The sequence below is a fragment of the Pteropus alecto genome, unplaced genomic scaffold (assembly GCF_000325575.1).
Source record: "Pteropus alecto unplaced genomic scaffold, ASM32557v1 scaffold88, whole genome shotgun sequence".
In the NCBI taxonomy this organism is placed as follows: domain Eukaryota; kingdom Metazoa; phylum Chordata; class Mammalia; order Chiroptera; family Pteropodidae; genus Pteropus; species Pteropus alecto.
This window is the reverse complement of record NW_006494611.1, coordinates 14,077,892-14,098,226: the sequence shown is the minus strand read 5'-3', so window position 1 is coordinate 14,098,226 and position 20,335 is coordinate 14,077,892. Positions and strand designations below refer to the sequence as shown.

Sequence of the window (20,335 nt, the reverse complement as noted above, 5' to 3'; positions counted from 1 at the left end):
CTTTGGCTGCCTTTCTGATTATTTCCTTGGAGTCAATACTCAGGAGTGGAGTTACTGGGTCAAAGGGCACAAACATTTTTAAGGCTTTTAACATATCTTTTTAGAAAAGTTGAACTAATATGTAAACTTCTGAGATCGAAGGGTCACTTTGGGGCCCAAGAAGTGTCAAGGAGAAAGTGGCATTTGAACCAGAACTTCAAGGGTGGGCAGGGGTGCCCGCGGCGCAGGTGGGTGGAGGTATACCCAGAGGGAGGTCACCTGCACAGACTCTGGGGGAATGCATGATGCCTGGAGAATGGCGAACATTCCGACTTAGCTAGTGCTGTGTCTCTCAACCTTTTTATGTACTGAGCACACTTTGAACACTAAGGTTTTTGGCAGAACATTGAAGGGAATTAAAATATTCAAAATATGAAACAACTCAGCAATAATGCCGAGACAGTCATCATTGTGGTATAATGTTGTCTAAATGTCCAGAAATATCACCATTCTCGCACCATTTCTTGCTCCTTTCAGTTGTGTTTCTCTGAATAGAAAGAACTGTTTACTGATCTCACCATGATCTGATGTCTTAGCAGGACAATGTTCTCACATCTTCTAGATCTAGAAGACATGCTGTCTTTGGTGTTGGCCTAGAGCCGCACTGGGTTGCTGCTGTCACTCATTACTTGAGCAGATCTCCATGCTCCCCTGGACAGCCCTCCCACTGATGGTATACTGTCCTGTAGTTAAAGAAGTGAAGAAAGAAAGAACCCAGACTGCCTGGGTTCAAATTCCAGCTCTATCATCTATTGGTTATATGACCCTGGGCGAGTTACTTAACCTTTCTCTGCCTTAATTTCTTCAACTGTAAAATGGGGTTAAGAATGTTACCTACCTTTATAGGGTTACCTTGAGAATTAAATGAGTTAATATACACAAAGCATTTAAAATAATGCTGTGCATAGAATAAATACTTTTAGTGACAGTTAATTTTTATTATTTATTATATTAGCCTCCGTTTGACCCGCTGGCCTAGATTTGGCAGCACATGTATAAAGGGTTTATGGCCAAGTGGTATGCCATGGCATTTCATCCACTGAGACCCAGAAGATGAGAAACTGCATCCTTCCCATCTCAGCCCACAGCTACAACAAACAGCTACATGTCAAAGGTGAAATGTTTTTATTTGGGTTTACCATAGAGGTTGAATAGAGTTTCATGACATTTATCCACATAAAATAGCGTAACAGTGGTTGCCAGCATAAATAAGAATGACTCTGTTCTAACTGTTTTTATAATGCACAGTCCTTTTCGTTGATTACAAGTAAGAATATGAAGTCAAGATGCAGAAATTTTCAAACTCAATATCAGCAATTTCCAAAAATTGAATTATACAGCTAAGGACACATACAAAAAAGACGATTTGTAAATGGAACCAGCCACCTTGAAAAATATCTTGATAAAAAATATCTTGAAAAACATCTTGATAAAAAATATCTTGACATGATATCCTGCAATGACCAGGACAGCCCCCAACAAGAATGAATCATGATAAAAATTTTAATACTTCAAAAGATAACAACATAAAAATATTGCCAGTTGGCCTGACTTTCCAGGAGCTAGACCCTCTGGGAATGGCTGGGCCTTGGTGAAGTAGTACAACCTGCCTCTGGAATGCAATCTCAGACACAAACAAAATCACCCTTAATTCTGGTCCATAAACACAGACAGGATTCCATCATTGCTGGGTGATTCTCGAAAAGAAGCCTTTGCTTTCATTATGCATTTGGCCTCACAATCTTCATTGACAAATAGTTCTGAAAAGGAAGCAGAAACAGTGTTAAAAAAAAAAAATTATATTACACACACACACACACACACACACACACATGTTAGGGTTTCTCAACCTTGTCATTATTGACATTTAGGACTAGATGATTCATTCTTGTTGGGGGCTGTCCTGGTCATTGCAGGATATTTAGCAGCATTTCTGGTCTCTCCTCTGCTCACTAGATGACAGGTGTGCCACCCCTAGTTGTGACAATCAAAATGTCTCTAGATTTTGCCAAACACCCTCTGTGGGGTGGGGGTGGGGGTGAGGGTGGGAGGTTGCAAAATCTTTCCCAGTTGAGAACCACTGATCTAAATCAATAGAATTTAAATCAAGAAAAAGAAATAACTATGAAAAGTTTTTTAAACTGTCAAGGCAGATTGGACTACCCACAACTAGAAAATAATATGCATGTACTCAGTTAACAGACTGAAAGTATTATATTGGGGAAAATGAAGACATAAAATCTCTGCTATTGTGGTTGTATGGCTATGCTACTCAACATAAACTATATAATAATAATAATAATCTATATTATTACTAATTTGAATTGAAGTAAGAATTTGAATGCCAGGACTTTTCCTTCTTTATTTGGCAAAATGGTCTTAAATGCCCCCTCCTTGTTCAAATCATCCTCATCAATGGGCTCTTATGGCCATTGGTCCATATCTCTGTAACAGCTTGCCTCTCATAGTAAGTTACTTGTTCACATGTTAGGTCGTCCTCAGGCTATAAACCACTTATGGGCAGAAATCATGCCTTGGTCATGTCTACACCCCAATTTCCAGCCTATAGTAGATGCTCAATAAAGTCCTTGAATGGAGAAATGAAGATACTACTTGTAGGCACACTGGCAAACTCCCCATCTGGACTCCCATTATGATTGGGGTGATAAAGGGAAATTTAAGGCAGAGGTTATATGATGTGGGCCTTAAAGAATGAATAAGGTGTTGATAGAAAAGACACGGGCAAAGGCACAGCACTGGCAAAGACATCCTGGCAGGTAAGGGCAATACTTTTTTTCGGGGTCCAACTATTTAGTTTGGGTGGAGTTCAGAGTTTGTGTAGACCTATAAGAATCCTAGATCTGGGGATCTGTGAATGCTAGGACAAGGAGTCTGAAGGCAGGAAGATTAGTTAGAAATGCTTGCTATAGTCCAGACATATGTTGCTGAAGGCCAAGTGATATCTCCTAGAATTCCTGAAACCCAAAGTTTTTTCAGGCCATGAAGTTTTGCTCGAAATCCATGAAACTCTAAGAATACAAGTCTAACCAGAGGACACATCACTTTAAATTTCCAAAGGCTGAACTGTTGTGTGCCACCACAACTGCTACGTAGGTCATTCTGAACAGCAATAAATGCAAGTACCCAGTTAGATGACCAACCACAATTCACACACACAAAAAGCCAAGACAAGGGGCTAAGGACTCTCACCGGTAAGGAGTACAGGAGCACGGCCACGAAGAGCAGCAGGATCAGCAGGATCAGCAGGCCGATGATGACCCACTTAAAGCGGCGCCACACAATGAACTTCATGGTCTTACACGGGTTGGTGAACCAGAGGAAGGAGGTTTCTGGTCGGCTGTGTTGCAAAGAAATGGTTTTACCTACCCAGCTCGGGAGGGACATATATTTTACCTCCAAGAATAACACAGTTTAAAGAATAATTAATGACATTTATAAAGTCAAGAAAAGATAGTATTCTCCTTAGTTGGCTGAGAAAGATTCTTGAAACTTTCATAGTTTCCTAAGATCCTGAAGGCACACTGGATTTTGGTTTCATGGGAAAGGACAATGGTTAAAATGAAGCCAGATCACCAACCTCTCCACCCCCACCCCCGACTATTAAGTACTAAATTAGAAGGACAACAGTTAATCCATTCCATTAAGCCAATTGGAATGGGGGGCTTTCAGACTGCAGGTGTTTGGGGGATCAGACAACGCTGAGAACAAAGAGGGCTCTCACTTTGGTGGGTCCAGCTTGGGGTTCATGTTGGGTTCATCCCGTCCCTTCCCAGCTGGCCTCTCATCGGCCTCCTTCTCATTGAGGACTTCCAACGTCATCTCCACTTTCCCCTTCAGTAAAGCAGAACAGGTTAAACACATGACATCACGTTTCATAAATATTTTCACTTCGACCCAAGGAGTATTCCCCAAGCAGTGATTTTTATTCTTGTAAAACAATCCTTAGATTGCCTTAAATTTTCCTCAAGAGATTTCATCACATTTCCTCTTTCGTGTGTTTCTGAGTTTCCTTGTGGGAAACCCAGAGGACAAATTGCTTCCCCTCCTCCCTGTTCCCTGCTTCTCATTCTCTATGTCCCTGTCACTCTAACTTTCTTGCACCAATCTCCTTGCTGTTCCGCACACCTTTCTTTGTAATTTTACTTGGATCCAGATCAACCTGAATACTGCTAATAACAGTATCTAATATGTGTTGAGCATTAACTGTAAGCTCCAAGACAGATTATATGCTTCATGTTTACTTAATGAACATTAGCTGAATAAATGAGTGAATGAATGAATGCTGCCTCCCTGTTCACAGGTTCCTGAGTGATGCACTGGGCGCTGCACTGCTTAAGCCTTCTTTATGGAAAATCTTATGTAATGCTCATGGCAACTCTATGAACAGATTAAAAAAATAGGCTTGGAGAGATGGAGCACCTTGCCACAGTCAGACACCCAGGTTGGTCTGACTCATCAGCATAGGACTTATCATCTGTGCTCTACCACCTCAGTGAGGGTCAGGGTCAGGGTCAGGGTTCTCAGACGGTTGGTGAAGGTGACCTAGTCAGCCTATGAAGCAGATACTGCTATTATCCTCATGTGAACATGAGGACATTGAGCCTGAAAGAAATCTAGAAACTTGCCCCCTTGTATAGCCAGGCTTAACTAAGCTTGTAACAGACTTTCTAGAACCCCGGAAGGCTGACTGGGTCACCAACCATGTGAGAACCCTGACCCTGACCCTGACCCTGACCCTCACTGAGGTGGTAGAGCACAGATGATAAGTCCTATGCTGATGAGTCAGACCAACCTGGGTGTCTGACTGTGGCAAGGTGCTCCATCTCTCCAAGCCTGCTTTGTGAATCTGTAAAATGGGGATAATGTCTATTTGATGGGGCTGTCAGCAGAACTAAATGAGATTATATGCAAAATCCCCTATAGTGGCAGAAAGCAGATAAGTGATTTCCTGTGCCAGCACAGGTGGAGCAATGGACGGCAAAGGACACGAGGAAACTTTTCAGGTATTGGGAATATTTTGGATCTTGATTGCGGTGGTTTCATGAGTGTATACATCTGTCAGAACTCATCAAAGTGTGTGCTCTGAATGAGTTCAGTTTAAGTTTATTTATGTAAATTATACCTCAAAGTCATTTTAAAAAACAAGGATATGAATGTAAGGCATTTAGCATGTTGTCTGGTTCATAATCAGTGATGTAAAATGTTAACTATTAATAATAATACATGACAAATTAGGTGGTCTTTTGTGATATAGCATGGCAACCTGCATTCTTGCTTTTATATCAAAATATGTTTTGAGTTCTCCAAACTTGCTTGCAAGTTATGGCCTTCTTTTTCAGTGGTTGTTAGCACTCCCTGCTTCCTCCATCTTTTTTTTTTTTTTTTTTAATGAAAACAGCTCAAAATTGAAGTTCTCCTTTCTGGACTGAATTGTATTGGTAGCTCGGCGTAAATTAGCCTACCTGGTAAAGGCAAGTCCTAAAGAAATACACTGTATCCACTCTGGCTCCCAGTTTTTTGACAATTCGAATCTTCCCACCTTCCATTCAACCCCAAATATATGCTCCAGGCATCTGCCACCTCCTCTTGTGATCCCGAGTACAAACCATTCCTATAACCTAAAGTCCCACCAATTCAACACTTCCGGAGTAAATCTATTGATAAAGGGCAAACCCCAGATGATAAAAAGCCTAAACAACCCCCAACCAGGAAATGCTCATACAGCCATCACACGGGAGCCATCTTTGTCTGTGTAGCACGGCCACCATCCTTTCATGGACTTCTGTTCAAAAAGTGAGGCGGTTTTCACTTTGAGGGGGTTCATAGCTTTGAGGTCTGGAATCATGTTCAAATTGCATTTCTCTGATGATTTTGCGGGAATGATGGTCTGATGCAAATCAAGTTCCAGGAAACCTAGCCAAGGAAACAATAAACTCCAATAAACTTCAAGTGGATCATTCTGTTGTTTACCTGGGAACACAATGTTCCCTGTCAGAAGAGAGGCACACAGTGATTTTGAACAGGTGATGGGTGAGTTAAAGAACCCTGGTAGACACTGAGAATTCTTCCCAGATAGGACAGAAAGTGGCAGAAGAAATATTTTTCTATCACTCTGCATCTTTAAAAAAAAAAAACACACATGTTTTATTTCTCAAAGACAGGAGCATAAGCAGAGTTCTATAAATTCAAAAACACTAAACATCTATAGACAAAATTTCCATTCAACCTGAATTTGAACTTTGCTCGTATTAGTTCTGAACTGCCCTAAACACAGTCATTTGGCTTTGGGTAAAGACTCCTGGTACTTGGGACACTCCAAGGAACAGTCATGTCCAAGTCTTTCCTATTGTATCCCCAAAAACAGGAGCTTGAGAAGGAAAGTGACATCTCAACAGGAAATTCTCACCAGGAACTAGGAAGCCCACATCAGGGTACCTGGAGAAGCACATTATTTTCTTCCGCGATGTGAGGCATTAACACTTTAGTAGCACTTTAACTGACTGTCTTTTGGGCTTGGGAATTCCCATGAGCCCTTTCCCTAAGAAAATGGTATATGTGGTGTGAGGTCAAGGCTACAGGCCACTTGGACAAAGAGTTGGTCTTCGACGGTGGCCGCAGAGCAACAGGGATTTTCTCTAAACTGTCAGGCTCCGAAACTGCTCTTCATCTTAGAATGGATCCATAGCCCACAATTTACTCAGCTTTTCTTGACCTAATGCTTGCTTTTATCTCGTCTCTCCTTTGGGCAATAATAACTACAGCCATTTGTCCCTTAGCTCTTTTGAAATATACTCATTCTCTTTATTTATTGTCAGACTATTTTGTTTAAATTCGAAGAGAAAACCCCACCACTATTCTGGAATTAAGTGCCCATAAACTTTATAAGTTAGCATATTTGCACACTTATTTGTATGTTCAACTCTTCTTAAACACCAAGTCAAAGCCACTATACTTGGTGCTACGAGGAGTAAAGGGATGAATAAGACGTAGCCACTGACCACTGTGGGCTTTTCCTCTGCCAGGAAAGATGCTCTGGAAGCAGGGAGATGTGTTGGGGACTACTGTATCATTTGCCTAAGAGAAAATGAGGTCTGAACTGGCAAGTGGCAGAGATCATGGAAATAAGAAAATAAATGTGCGCGATAAAGCAGATTATATTGTTAGGACTGAGTCGGAGGAAAAAGAGGAGGACCCACAGAGGACTCTGAGTGCTTTCGCCTGGGTGGCTGGGACAATGAAGGGGCTGTGAATAGCAAAAGAAGTTCATGAGGACACAAGGTATGAGGTCAGGGAAGAAAAGCTGATTTTGATTTCATGATAAATTTGAGGCGCTAGCCAAACAAAGGTGAATGTTTCTGGTGGGGAATTGGGAATAATCATCACAACAGTTTTTTTTTTTTTTTTCCTGAATTGTAATTGACATATAACATTGCGTAAGTTTAAGATGTATGGCATGTTGATTTGATTCATTTATATACTGTGGTATGAGTTATCATAATAGTTTCTTATTACTATATGTCAGGCACTGAGGGTGGTCAGGCTACATACACACCCTGGTTCAGGAGTCATACGCTGCTGAAAGGTGAAAGTTGAAGCTATACCTTCAACTGAGGTGGGTAAATCACCGAGGGGGTCTGGAGAAGAGCCAAAGACCCCGGAGAAGGCAAAGGCCTGTATTTAAAGAGTTGGGGGAAGAAACAGAGCCAACCAATGAGACAGACCCAAGGCCTGGGAGAGAGAAAATCAGAACAGCTCTGTGCTGTTGGGTGTGGAGAGGTATGTGCTGAGAAATGGAGGGGCCAAGGGTGATGGGATGTTTAACAAGTGCCTTTAGCCACAGAAAAGGATGGATGGACCTAGGGGAAGAACAATGGCTGAGGACATTAGGGGACCTCAGTCACTTTTGAGAGCAGCGTGAAGGAGGAAGGAACCAATTCTGAGGTGATGAAGAGAGAGAGTGGGTGGTTTGGAAGTGGAGACAAAGGTGTGGCATCCTTTTGTGCAAATAGGATTTGAGTCTTAATAGGAAGGCAGGAGCTGATACAAGAGCCTCCATGGGGGCCCTTGAAAGAGGATGGGGACCACAGAAAGGTGTGACATTTACTTTGTCCACTACTTAGAGGACCTGAGACAAGGGACGGGCAGGCTACACTGCCCAGAGGCCATCCAGGTAATTCGGGACATCCACCCCGAATTACCCAAAGTATTAGAGATTTAAATAATTAATTCCAAGTTTTAATTGATTTCACTAATTCCAGGTACCATTTCTTAGAGAAAAGTATCCAAATGTAAGCCCTACCCAAGTAGTCATCCAGAGAAAACTTGTCATTATCCCATATCTGAATGATCAGTCTGGGTGGCACCCGAAATTCAGTTTGGTCAATACTCCAGAAGTGCTCCTAAAATGACAAGAGAAACAGACAAACCAAATGACACTGACTGCTGGATTCTAAAACCCTCCCCTTGGAAACACCCGGCATCAAGGCATGGGGCCGTCTCTCTCCTTTACATCTCCACCCCTCTTCTCCCTCCCCTTAGCTCTACCCCTCCACCCCAAGTGTATGGAAGACAGTTGGGCTCCCCAGGACGTCTCAAGGCCACCAGCTAGGTGACAAAAAGGATGTCCCAGGCAATTCCCGAGCAGAAGGCTTCCTGCCACGTTCCTATCAGTGTGACTTCCTGCTACCGCTCCCGGGGTTTGGGGATGACGATTTCTCCCCGCCGCCCCCCACCCCAGAAGACCACTCTGTCTTGCTTAGATTGTTCTCTCAAAGCCAGGCTGTGCTAGTCTGGCCCACAATAGCACCTGCCAGGGGGTCACTTCTGCTCAGCCACCTTCTGCACATCCCACAGACCTTCCGCCCACCCCACACAACTGCCAAGCACTCCCACTTCGCTGGGGCACAGGTTTTACTCTTTTGTCAGCGCATATTCAAGACATCTTGGCATTTCCGGCTTTTGAAAAATATTGCTGGGTTTTACATGCTGTGGTCATCTGAGACCCCCAGATCCCTCATCACAGAGTTAGGTGGAGGGAGGACTGGGCATCCTCCAAGTTCTCACCTCTGGTCTCTGCTCTGCCTCGGCCCATTAGCCAAGAATAAAAACACCTCCATAGCCCAATTATACCTAAGTTCCTCTGGCCCCAGAAGAAGGAGGATTTCCCCAATACTTCATGAAACTGAAGGAAGATGTTTGAGTTGTTTTTTGTTTTTCAGATAATATTCCAGGAGTGTTCCTCTTTGCAGGGCTCAAAGGGCCTGGTTCTGAGAGGCTGGGAAGCCCACTCTGCTATTGTCTGGCTCCGCCTGACAATTTGTGTGAGATCATGCTCCAATTACCACTCAGGGCCCGGGGGTGGTGGTGGTGGGGGGCGGGGTGTCCAGTTTCAGATGTAGGTAGATAGGAAAGGTAACTTAAGGCCTACCTCACCCCAAGTCCTCCACCTTCCCCTCCCCAGTCTGCCTCACCATCTGAAAATGTGCATGATGTGACACCAGGTTGAACTCCGTGTCTCCAGGAAGTGCCCTTTGAAAGCATTCCATCTCACCTGGCACAGAAAAATGTTCACTACAGCCCCAGCACTGAGTAGGACCATCGGGGTAGGGCCTGGCCAGGTGTGACATGAGGCAGGTATATTTTTTATCAGATGTGGGGACCGGAGGTGACCAGGAAGAGCTAGGGTAAGTTTATAGAACACGGGTCGGGGTAGGAATGGGATGGAGGGGCCTATAAAAGACATCTGTTGTTATTGCCTGCCTTGGGTTCGGGCCCCTTTTTTGGGAGTAAAGGACCCAAATTTTTCTTGGCGACTCCTCTCCTCTGATCCATGCAATTTGGGAAGAAATAATTCTATCCCTAACTCCAGAGTCAGGCCAGTCAGCACTGCGTCTCTAGGCAGCAGTTCAGGGATAAGCACATGACCCCAAACAGGCAGAGATGCTGAAGCCCAATTCCAGATGCCTGGTTGGCGCCATTGGGGATTTGTTCTCTTTCTGCTGAGGTTGCTGAGAGTGCAGGACCCTGGCAGCCATTTTGCCCCCACCAGGGAACGAGGCCCACAGAAGAAGGCACAGCAGAGGGGAGGAGAAAGTGAGAGCAATTTCTAAAGACATCGGTTCAACCTGGAATCCAGGCATTCCATAAGTCAGTCATCTCTGGACTTTTTAGTAATATGAACCAACAAATCACTTTTTTGGTACAAGCCAGTTTGAGTTGAGCTCTGTAACAGAGAGTCTTATAAATTAAGACGACTGGGAATCTGAACCCTCACAGAAGTGCTTCTAAAAGAGGGAAATTTTACCTACTTTAATATTTTGACTCTGTTTGGTTAATTAGTAAAACAGTTCTGCTTATCATGGGAAGAAATCAGTCTCCCTGTGACATATACTTGGGTTATTGTATATATTGATATAAAACCCTCATGTCTATCTACCCTTTATCAGGTCCTTGCCACCAACATATTAGGGGAAGGAAAGTTTTGTTCTTTATACTTTCAACTACACAAATAGTTGTCATAACTGTGTGACCGTGAGCAGGTATCTACACCTCTGTGGCTCTCAGAGTCCCCATCTGTACCAAGAAGGAGCTGGAATCATGACTGCCGAGGTGCTGAGCAGCTCCGACATTCTCTGAGTATCTGCATTAAGGAAGACCCATAACATCCACTTCCCACTGGCATATTTCAGAGCTCACTTTTTTAGCAACAATACAGAGTTGTTCAGCTGGGAGGTAGTCAAATGGGAAAACAAATCTCCAGTTAAAATTCCCTTCGCCATCCAAGGACCTGTAATGGACATCTGTTTTCTGTTTGTTTTCTTCATTGCCAGGAATCCAGCTGAAAAGCAGAGGCAAACAGACTTAGCTTCGTGTGATTGACAGGCAATCTAGCCGCAAAACTGTGCAGTGATTAGGCGAGTGAAGGGCAGGAGAATTAATGCACTTTTCTTGGGCAGCTTCCAGTTATTGACGGAGCTAGGGGCTGATTTATGAAGGGGAGGCGCTCCGCTGCATTCAACACAAGTTGTAGCCAAATAAAATATAATTCCTCTAAAACCAAAGCAGGAAACCCTTTAGACTTCAGTTAACAGGGATAAGGTGAAATTTTCTGGAAAGTATCAACAACTTCGCTTCTATTTTGGGAATGTTGGAGCTTGCTGGCTATTATTTGAGTCTTCATAAGAATAACTCATCAGTGTCTGTCATCACTGCTGATAGGCTCAATGAATTTAAGTTAGTTCTGTTTTAGCATTTCCTTTTCCATATTTTACTTAAGCAAACAAAACAGGCACGGCTCAAATAATCTTACAGCTTCCTTTTTTTATTATTCCTAGAGTCACTCTGATCATATTAATGAGACTAGCAAGGGAGATGTAAGCTGTTATTTTCATATGCATATCTATGAAAATTCATTTCCATAAACAATTTAACATCTTAACTTTTGACATTTGAAAAGTTTCTTTTGACTCGTGCCTGGCACATAGCATACATTAATTAAATATCTGATGAAGGAATGAATGAATGAACTGCTCGGGAAGAAGTTGTTGTCACATCTGCCTGCTATTGGAAAGACTCCCGGTTTGGAAGCAGAGGAAACACTGAATTTTAGGCTGGTAAAGTGGTTGAATGCATGGTTCTCAACACTGACTGCACATTAAAATTGCATTGGAATCAACTAGGGAGCTTTTAAAAATATTGATGCCTGGACCCCACAGACGGAGGTTCTTGGTAGGAGGCAGGCCTGTCTGTGAACTTGCTCTGCCACTGACTCTCTAAGCTTCATTTCTCTTCTATAAAATGAGGTTAATGATATGTGCTCCCGTCACATGGCCCACATGAGGACAGAATGAGGGATCATGGCTTAGAAGGGCCAGAGTGGGAAAGGGGAAACCCTTAACTTATGTTTACGATGATCTTCTATGAACCAGGCACTTAGCATGTCTTATTTTATTCTTCCCGACTATACAACTATCTCCATTTCACAGATGAGGAGACTGAGGTTCAGAGAGCCTATCTAACTTAAAGGTCACACAGCCAGTAATGGATGGAATTGAATATAACTCCTAGTCTGTGTAACTCTGAAGTCCAAGCTCTTTACTTTGCCTCCAAGGACCATGGAGAATAGAAAGTCATGTGCTCATTAGTAGTGGTATTAATATCAATCAACGACAATAGTTTTACTTTTTGCTGGTCAATTAGCTGACTAGTTAACTTAGTTGAAAGATTCATTTTGACAATTAACTTTTAAGCTTTTAAACTAACTCACCAAAGAGAGTTCACACTCTCTGGCTGGGCCCTTAGCGGCTTTACTTCCTGACCCACCCCCAAAATGTCACCACCATCTTCCCCCAGACTGCTCACCACCTGCAGCTCTTCCATCTCTTTCTCTCTTTTGTTTTTTTTGGTGAATCTTTTCACATTTAATTTAAATCTAAATCTTTTCACATTTTAATTTTAAAACAATTTCATTACTCTAAGTACATGTATGTGTACACATGTGCATAACTTTATGTAATACCCATAAGTGTGTAGTACTATGCATGTTATTTTTGCATTATTCATTTTTTCACTCATAGTACTTAGATTAATTCCAAATGCGACATGGTACCGTAGGCTTCACTTTACTTTTTTGATTAAAGGAGTTTTCTGTCAGTCCAGTATTACTTGAGTTTGTTTCTCTGATTCGAAAAAAAAATAATGCTTATGATAGTCAAATAAATTTGCATATAGATATATGATTAGCTGGGATTAGTTTTCCTTGGTGAATGATAATAAGATTCTAAAATGAGAAAGAATAATGAAGAACTTGATGAAACATTCCCTGTTTACAGTAATCCTAAATGACAGTAATTATGTCTAACAAAGTTTTGATTGAAGGTCACTTGAGATCATAAACGAAACTTTGTTTTTTATGAATATATTACATTTCAATGAGTTTTACCTTTTTACATATCAAGGGACCTAACTTAGTCTATGTGGCATAGTAATACTACTAGCTAACACATAGTACAATGGTTAATTTTATGTGTCAATGTGACTAGCCGTAGGGTGCCCAGAGTAAACATTATTTTGGGTGTTTCTGGAAAAAATTGGAATTCGAACTGGTGGACTCAGTGAATTAGATTGCCTCCCTCAATGTGGGTGAGCATCGTCCAATCTGTTGAGGGCCTGAATAGAACGCATGCAGAGGAAGGAGGAATTCACCCCTTTTTCTGCCTCACTGACTGGACTGGGACATCTCATCTCATCTTCGCCTGACCTCAGACTTGGATTAACACCATCAACTCCCCTGGTTCTCAGGCCTGCGAACTCATACTGAATTATACCACTGGCTTTCTCAGCTTGCAGATGGCGGATGGTGGGACTTCACGGCCTCCAGATTATGGTGAGCCAATTCCTCATAGTAAGTTTCTCTCTCTCTTCACACACACACACACACACACACGACTATTTGTTCTATTTCACTAGAGAATCCTGACTAATTAAAATACATAGTGTTTACTCTTCGCCAGGCACTATTCTAAATGCTTTCAATAACTCAGGCTTCTGATTATCCCTAAGCAGTGGGTACTCTCATTATCTCCATTTTACAGGTGAAGAAATTAAGGCACAGAGAGCTGAAGTAACTTGTCTAAGTTTTCAGAGCTATTAAGAAGCAGAGTCTGAATTTGAATTGTGACACCACAGTCTGGCTTCTTAATTGCTATGCTGTTCTGTACTCAACATCTATGATCAATGTATAACATGAAACTAATTGTGACATAAACTCTTTGTTTGGCACTGAATTATGTAAGTAACAGAATAATGAACAACTACACCACTTTACAGGCTGGACACAGGGATTCAGTAAATGTTAGTGAATCAATGATTTAAAAAAATTCTGCTAATATTTCTTCTTTTTCATGGACATTAGCTGTTGGTAATAAAATATATAAAAAATGAAAATTTAGAAGTTTTCCTTGTGTTTCTAAAGCTAGTCATTCAAGGTATCGAAAAGGAATAAAAATGAACTACATGACCATGAAGTCTCAAAAATAACAATTCTGCTTAATAAATTCAACAAAATCCATTTTCTTAAAAGAGAAATGGAGAAATATTTATCATTTCTTATAGTAATTAGATGCTTCTGCTCATAAACAAGATCCATACAAGTTTCTCTTTTCTTTCTGCTCTTTCTACCTTTGTCTCCCTGGAACTTCTTAAGCAGATTGCGTTCATGAGATAAAATAGCTCCAAACAACTGAGGATCCTACAGTGAACATCTTCAATAATGAAAACTGATGAAGGAGTCTGTTTCATTCCCTGAATGTGTCAAAAGGCTCTCGCATGCTAACCTTACCCTTTGACATAGATGTCGCTCATTTCCTCTCCTGTGATGCTTTTCTCGTCCAAGATAACGTCCTTAGTATTCCAGATGATAACACGCAGGTAAAATCTGAAAAGAGCACAGTTTACAGGTGCTTTGTTTCCTCTGGTCCTGCTCCAAGACCCCCGTCCAATATAGCAGGGTCTCAACATTACTTACTTCTTGGCTTTCCGTGGTGTGATGTTGAAAGGAGGGCCTGGTGTCCCTAAGCTCTTGGGGAAAACATCCACCCACATCTGGAGTTTTCCCTGAGCCATTCAAAAATGAAAAGAGAAATAAAGCTATAGGTGGCAGAGACTACATTTTTCATTCATATTTCCTAGGTGAAACTATTTCTTTGGGCCTAATTTATTAGTCCATATAGAAGGCAAAAAAAAAAAAAAAAAGAGAGTAGAAGAGCAAACCAAGGTGAATCTTATATCTCTTCCATGTAATTTAGGCCACCCACTCTATACTCTCACCCAGGAGTCTTTGCGGGCTGCATGTGCTCACATGTATCACAGTCGTGAGTCTTCCCCAGTTAATAAAACAAGGGGCTTCCCATTGCTAGCACAACCCCCAACACGTACAGACACATATACATAAACACACACAAATGCACACACACATACACACTCAGACACATACATCATCTTACAACAACTTAAAGTTCAGCCCTCAACTCTCAGAACAGTTCTCAAGCCGTTACTCTATTCATCATTACGGTGTACTTGATGTCAGTCCCAGTTCTGTGACACTCAGGACTTTCTCCACTTACCTCAAGATAGACAACGAAAGTAGTATAAAATGGTATTTAATTTCATAAAAGAAAGACTTATGACATGACACTTTCAAAGGAGAGACTCAATGACAAGAACATGACTGCTCTCCCAGCTGACATTGGCTCACTAGTGCCCACGACCTGGGAGGAAGCTTTCAGGAATGGGAAGGGTGACAGCCTGACTGACACTTGTGCTGTCATTTTGGTGAGGCCCTGCTCAGGTCTTTGACTGCCACAGACCAAGCCCATCTATCTGACTGGAATGTTCTTCCAGACAGACGAGGAATGCCATTAACAAACTACATCAACCATGTGAACCAATTTAAATTCCCCAAACTGTTTTTGGATGTTCTGTAGACTCTGCCTTCATTACAAAAACAGACTGGTCTTTAAGAAGGTTGCCAAGGAAACCACTAGACTGGCTTCCTAATGCATTGTGAGTAAAATGAATTAACTGGAACTCTTGAAAAGGGAATATTTTACCATGATCCTGACTCTCTTCCAACTAATCTCTAGGGCTCAAAGTTCTACAATACATCAAGCATGCTACAGAGCATTAGGCCTCCAGGTGTCTCCTGAGACCCAGCCACAGTCTGTCCAACGCGGTAGGTAGAGGTGATGGGGGCCAGGGTGGTGGTGGTATGTATTGGTGATTCCCAGGGAGAAATCTTTCTCACTTTGTAATTTCTTGAGACTTTATTCAATTTCAGGGTGGGAGGGGAAAGAGGGCTTGTTGGGGGAAGGAAGAATAACAAAAGAAGGAAGGAAGAAGTAAAAATGTGGAACAGAATAAAAACAAGAAGGCCATATAGTAAGCCCAGGCCATTTGTGATACTTTTTAGAGATAAGCTTGTGCATGGGTCTGCTGTTCTTATCAACAAAATTTGCATTCATTAGATTAATATTTCTTAAAGTGGAATTTCCTAGCTAGCTGCATCAGAACCCTTCCAGGTACTTGTTAAAATTCAGATTCCCGGCCCCATTCCAGACCTATTGAATCTGGATCTCTGCAGGCATATCCTGGGAGTCTTCGTTATAACAAACTTCCATGTGGATTATTTGGTCGTTTGCCATGTCTCTCCTTGCTTCTCTGGAGACTGCTCTCTAGCTTCTAGAAACTAGCTGTCCGCATCACTCTCCACATGGTCCCTGTAAAGAGCCATCATGTGCACTGCGGCACAGCTTTTTTCCTGGCTCTTTAGTCAGATGGCACTGCCTCATCCACGCTGGGCCAAGAGCAGTTGCTTTGCCAGGCCTTGCCCTCCTACCTCTAACCAAGTGGTCCGGTGATGGACAGCTGGGTGCAAATCGGGGCAACCCATCCTTTCCACATTTGGAAGCAGATGGGACTATATTAAAACCCCAGAAACACACAATATTCTCATTCATGGGAATGTACCACAGAAAGAGGGCAGAATAAAGTAGACTCAGAGAGACAAACAGACAAGAGACAGGGAAGGTTCTAGTCCAAGTTTGTTCTGAGCCATAGTAATTTTCCCGTCTAGATTTAGTGAATTATCTGAAAACTCTTATAATAAATTCCCATTTGGGATGAGGCCAATCTCAGTGTCATTCTATTTCTTTTGTATCTAAAAGTATCCAAAAGAAATAAAAGAGGTAAGTCTATGTCTGCTATTGCGTTTGGAGAGTGGATGATGGGTCTTCAAAAGTAGGGAGCGCCTTTACCTGGGAGATGTTGGGCTGGAAGGTGCTGTGCAAAGTCCTTGTTTCCACATGTTCAGGGACCAGTCCCTGAGTCCTGAGGATATGAAGGGCAAGACGTTCGTCGGGGGCCCCAAGGTGCTGGTGCAGGATTTTGTTGGCTTCTGGAATGGAAAGCAGCATTGAAATACGGATGGGCATCTGGGAACAGTTCAGCCAGATGGCCTGAGGGGCTCTCAGCACTTCATTCCAGACTTTGCAAAATGGTCAGGCAGTGCCAGTGTGCAAACTTCGACTGGTGAAGGAGCCACTGATAGAAAAAGCTCCTGACCAGGGCCCTTGCCCAACCTGTCTCAGACCTGACTTGTGGGCTACCAACAGCAAAGGGACAAGAACACACCAGAATGTGTAAGAGAAGCTATGTTTACCTTATGGCAGAGGCTCACAGCCAGACTCTGTTTCCCAGAGTCTATTACAGTTAGGTGCGGCCATGCGACTAGGCTAGGCTAGAATATAATGCAGGTGGAAGTGACATGTGTGTCTCAGATAGACCTGGCACATAAAACCCTCTCATGTAGGATCCTGTATGTGCCTTTCTCTTCTAGATACAGAAGAAAACAGCAACCTTGACACCTGAGCTGAAGAATGGCCAGGTTCTAAGATGAAAAGGCCTGAGCCCACGAAGCACTGCTTGGAAGAGGGCCACCAATCTACAGGTATGCCTGTTTGAAATTTATGAGAAATAAACTTCTATTGTGTTAAGCCACTGAAATTTGTTAGTTCAGTTATTACAGCAGCATTTAAAAAACACAGCCCTCAAATGTTCTTTGACACTCCTCTCATTGAGAGGTGGAGTCTATATCCTATCTTTGAGTCTGGAGAGATATTTGACAACTAGAGAAAAGATGCTGTATGATTTCTGAAGATAAGCATAAAGAGCCACACAGTTTCTGCCTGGTTTTCTTGGGGTGCTTGCTCTGGGGAAAGCCATCTGCCATGTAAGGAGCCTGGGTACCCAGAGATTGCCTTACTGAAAAAGCCCGAGTAGGTGCTCTGGTCATCAGCCCCAGCTGAGTGCCTGGCCAAGAGCCAGCATCAATTGCTAGCCATGTGTTGTGAGCCACCCTGGATATCCAGCTCAGCTGAGCCTTTGGATGACTGTAGCCCCAGCTGACATCTGACAGCAACCAATGCATGAATGACTCGAGTGAGAACCGCCCAGTTGAGCCCTTCCTGAATTGCTAACCCACAGAACTGTGAGCAAAACAAAATAGTTGTTTTCAGCTGCTAAGTTTTGGGGTGATTTGTTATGTAACAAGGGGAACCAGAACAATTGTCATGACAGATACAGCTTTTTGGGATATCGTTTAATTGTCTTGGAGTACTCTTGTTTGCTAGGCCATGTTGCTTGCCAGTTTATTCCCTATCTCCTGTGTAAGTTCTCATGTTAACAGCAGCATCAACATTTCTTAAACCCCTGATCATCCCTGATATTGACTGTCTTCAAATGGAAAAACAAAATATGGCTTCTTAAAATGTCAAGAATAAATAGTTGAGGATCAGGAAGCATTTTCACTTCTGTGTGTCTTTGCTCAGCTTTCTCTGGATATCCCATGAAACCTCAAGGCCAGTCTGACTGCCATCCCTCCTTACAAAACACAGAATCATCTCATAGCTCTTATGCTCTACCAAGCTTATGTGCAGGACAGATTGTGTTATAAATTACTGCTTGAGAAAGAGCAAGACCCCAAGTTTGGATGTGAGCCAGATGTGAACTTGGCAGATTCACTGAACCAACCCCAAGAATCACTGAAGTTTCTCAGAGAAAAGCTAGAAGAATGATAGACAAATTCTTGCATCGCCATCTGAGCATTTTTGCTTTACATGGACTTTGTGTTCAAAGTTCGAGTGTTATGACCTAAAAGTTCAAGTAAAACATAAGACAGACAAGAAAATGTGTCCACTTTGACACCTGACATGACAGTAAAACTCTATTATAATGGATCTTTTGTTAGATAGTCACGTGTGTGGAGTCCCCTGTGGTACGATTGGGGTACTGCTCTGCCCATCCCCCTCCCCAAAGCAAATCCAGCACCAGGAATGGGTTTGTAACTGATTCATGTATTTATATACACCCCCAAACTATACTTTGTAACTGGCTTGCAATCAATGACAACATCTTACCAAATTCATCCAAACTGTAGTCTCGTCCTCCATATCTGATTCTACTTCCATCTTCAGAAAGGACGGGTGGTGGGAAGCCTTTGAATCTGGCTACATTTTGAAGCAACTGTGTTGGTCTCAGTTGATCTCGCCACGTATTCACTCCAGAACTGTGAGTAACATCCCACACCCAGAGTTACTGCAGGGCACACAAGTTCTTCTTGGAGTCATTGCACGCCTACTGACAAACTGATAGGTGCCCCCATGCAGTGAGGGAGCTGGGAATGGGCTCTATATTTCAGCTTTTGCCTAGAAATCTATTCCGGAGACCTAAAATCCACAATGATTTTGGCCTCAGACAACTGATCTCCTTTTTCTCTCTCAATTTCCTCCTCTGTAAAACTTTGGAGTTTGACTGAGATCGCCATAATCATAATAGGCAAATTCATAAACTAGAACCAGCAAGCTGTATCTCATTAGGTACTGTAGAAGAGCACTCAGATAAAGAGGGACATCATAAATTTGATCAGTTGGGGCGGGGAGGAGGAAGGTATTCCTGTCATCAAAATTGCTGGCCCTTAGTCCCTGGCATCAAGGAGAGGGAACTCACAAAAGGAGGCTGAGGGCACTGGGATTTTCTGAGCACTGCTGCCTATACAATCCCCGCAGAGCACTGTGCTACTCCAGGGGCCAATGTTTTACACAGATGCCACTGTGAATGTTGCCTCCTGGAGTTGGGCAATGCTATGGCCCTGATTCTCTCTAAAAGAATCCTATTATGAAAAGCAGCATACATCTGACTCAAAGGAGCGGTGGCTCCATGAAGACAGGCACTGAGGTAGACAGCCACAGCTTCCCTAGGTGTTAACATCATCTAATTGTCTACATTTATGACCAAAGCAACTTACACACAGTACTGCTCAGGTATGCCACAGTGGGATCCAAACCGGGAAAGGAATCGGTTTTCCAAATCGATAATCGTTTCTCCCACTTTTTCATCACGGGTAAAGGTGTCATAATCATAGACAGAAATTTTCAGATCTTTTTCTTGAGGTAAGTAGCAGCTCAGTTCATACATTCTAAATAAACAAATGCAAGGTTAGCATCTCTGTGATCCCATCTAGGTGTTTTACCAAACACCAAGACTCTGTGCAGAGAACCCTCAGGCAGGTGGTAGTGAGTGGAGGTACTTGATAAGTAGTGCAGATTAGTAAAAAGGACAACAAGATACTATCCACTTGCTCAGGAGATGATCATGGGCTTTAAGTACCCAAGTTCAAATCCAAGGTCTGCTGCTTACTAGCTGTGGGACCCTAGGCCAGTTG

The 20,335-nt window shown here is 42.6% G+C and overlaps 1 protein-coding gene across 1 annotated transcript in view; it reads right to left on the bottom strand.

Moving 5' to 3' along the window:
• Positions 1-1,147: 1,147 nt before the first annotated feature.
• The window catches only part of MYOF (myoferlin), a 138,085-nt gene continuing 118,897 nt past the window's right edge, over positions 1,148-20,335 (bottom strand). The window contains 10 exon segments of the mRNA XM_006925945.3: positions 1,148-1,799; positions 3,250-3,397; positions 3,782-3,891; positions 5,783-5,973; positions 8,360-8,459; positions 10,756-10,897; positions 14,399-14,494; positions 14,585-14,673; positions 16,872-17,011; positions 19,032-19,180. Coding sequence (XP_006926007.1) covers positions 1,761-1,799; positions 3,250-3,397; positions 3,782-3,891; positions 5,783-5,973; positions 8,360-8,459; positions 10,756-10,897; positions 14,399-14,494; positions 14,585-14,673; positions 16,872-17,011; positions 19,032-19,180 — 1,204 coding nt within the window. The 3' untranslated portion in view covers positions 1,148-1,760.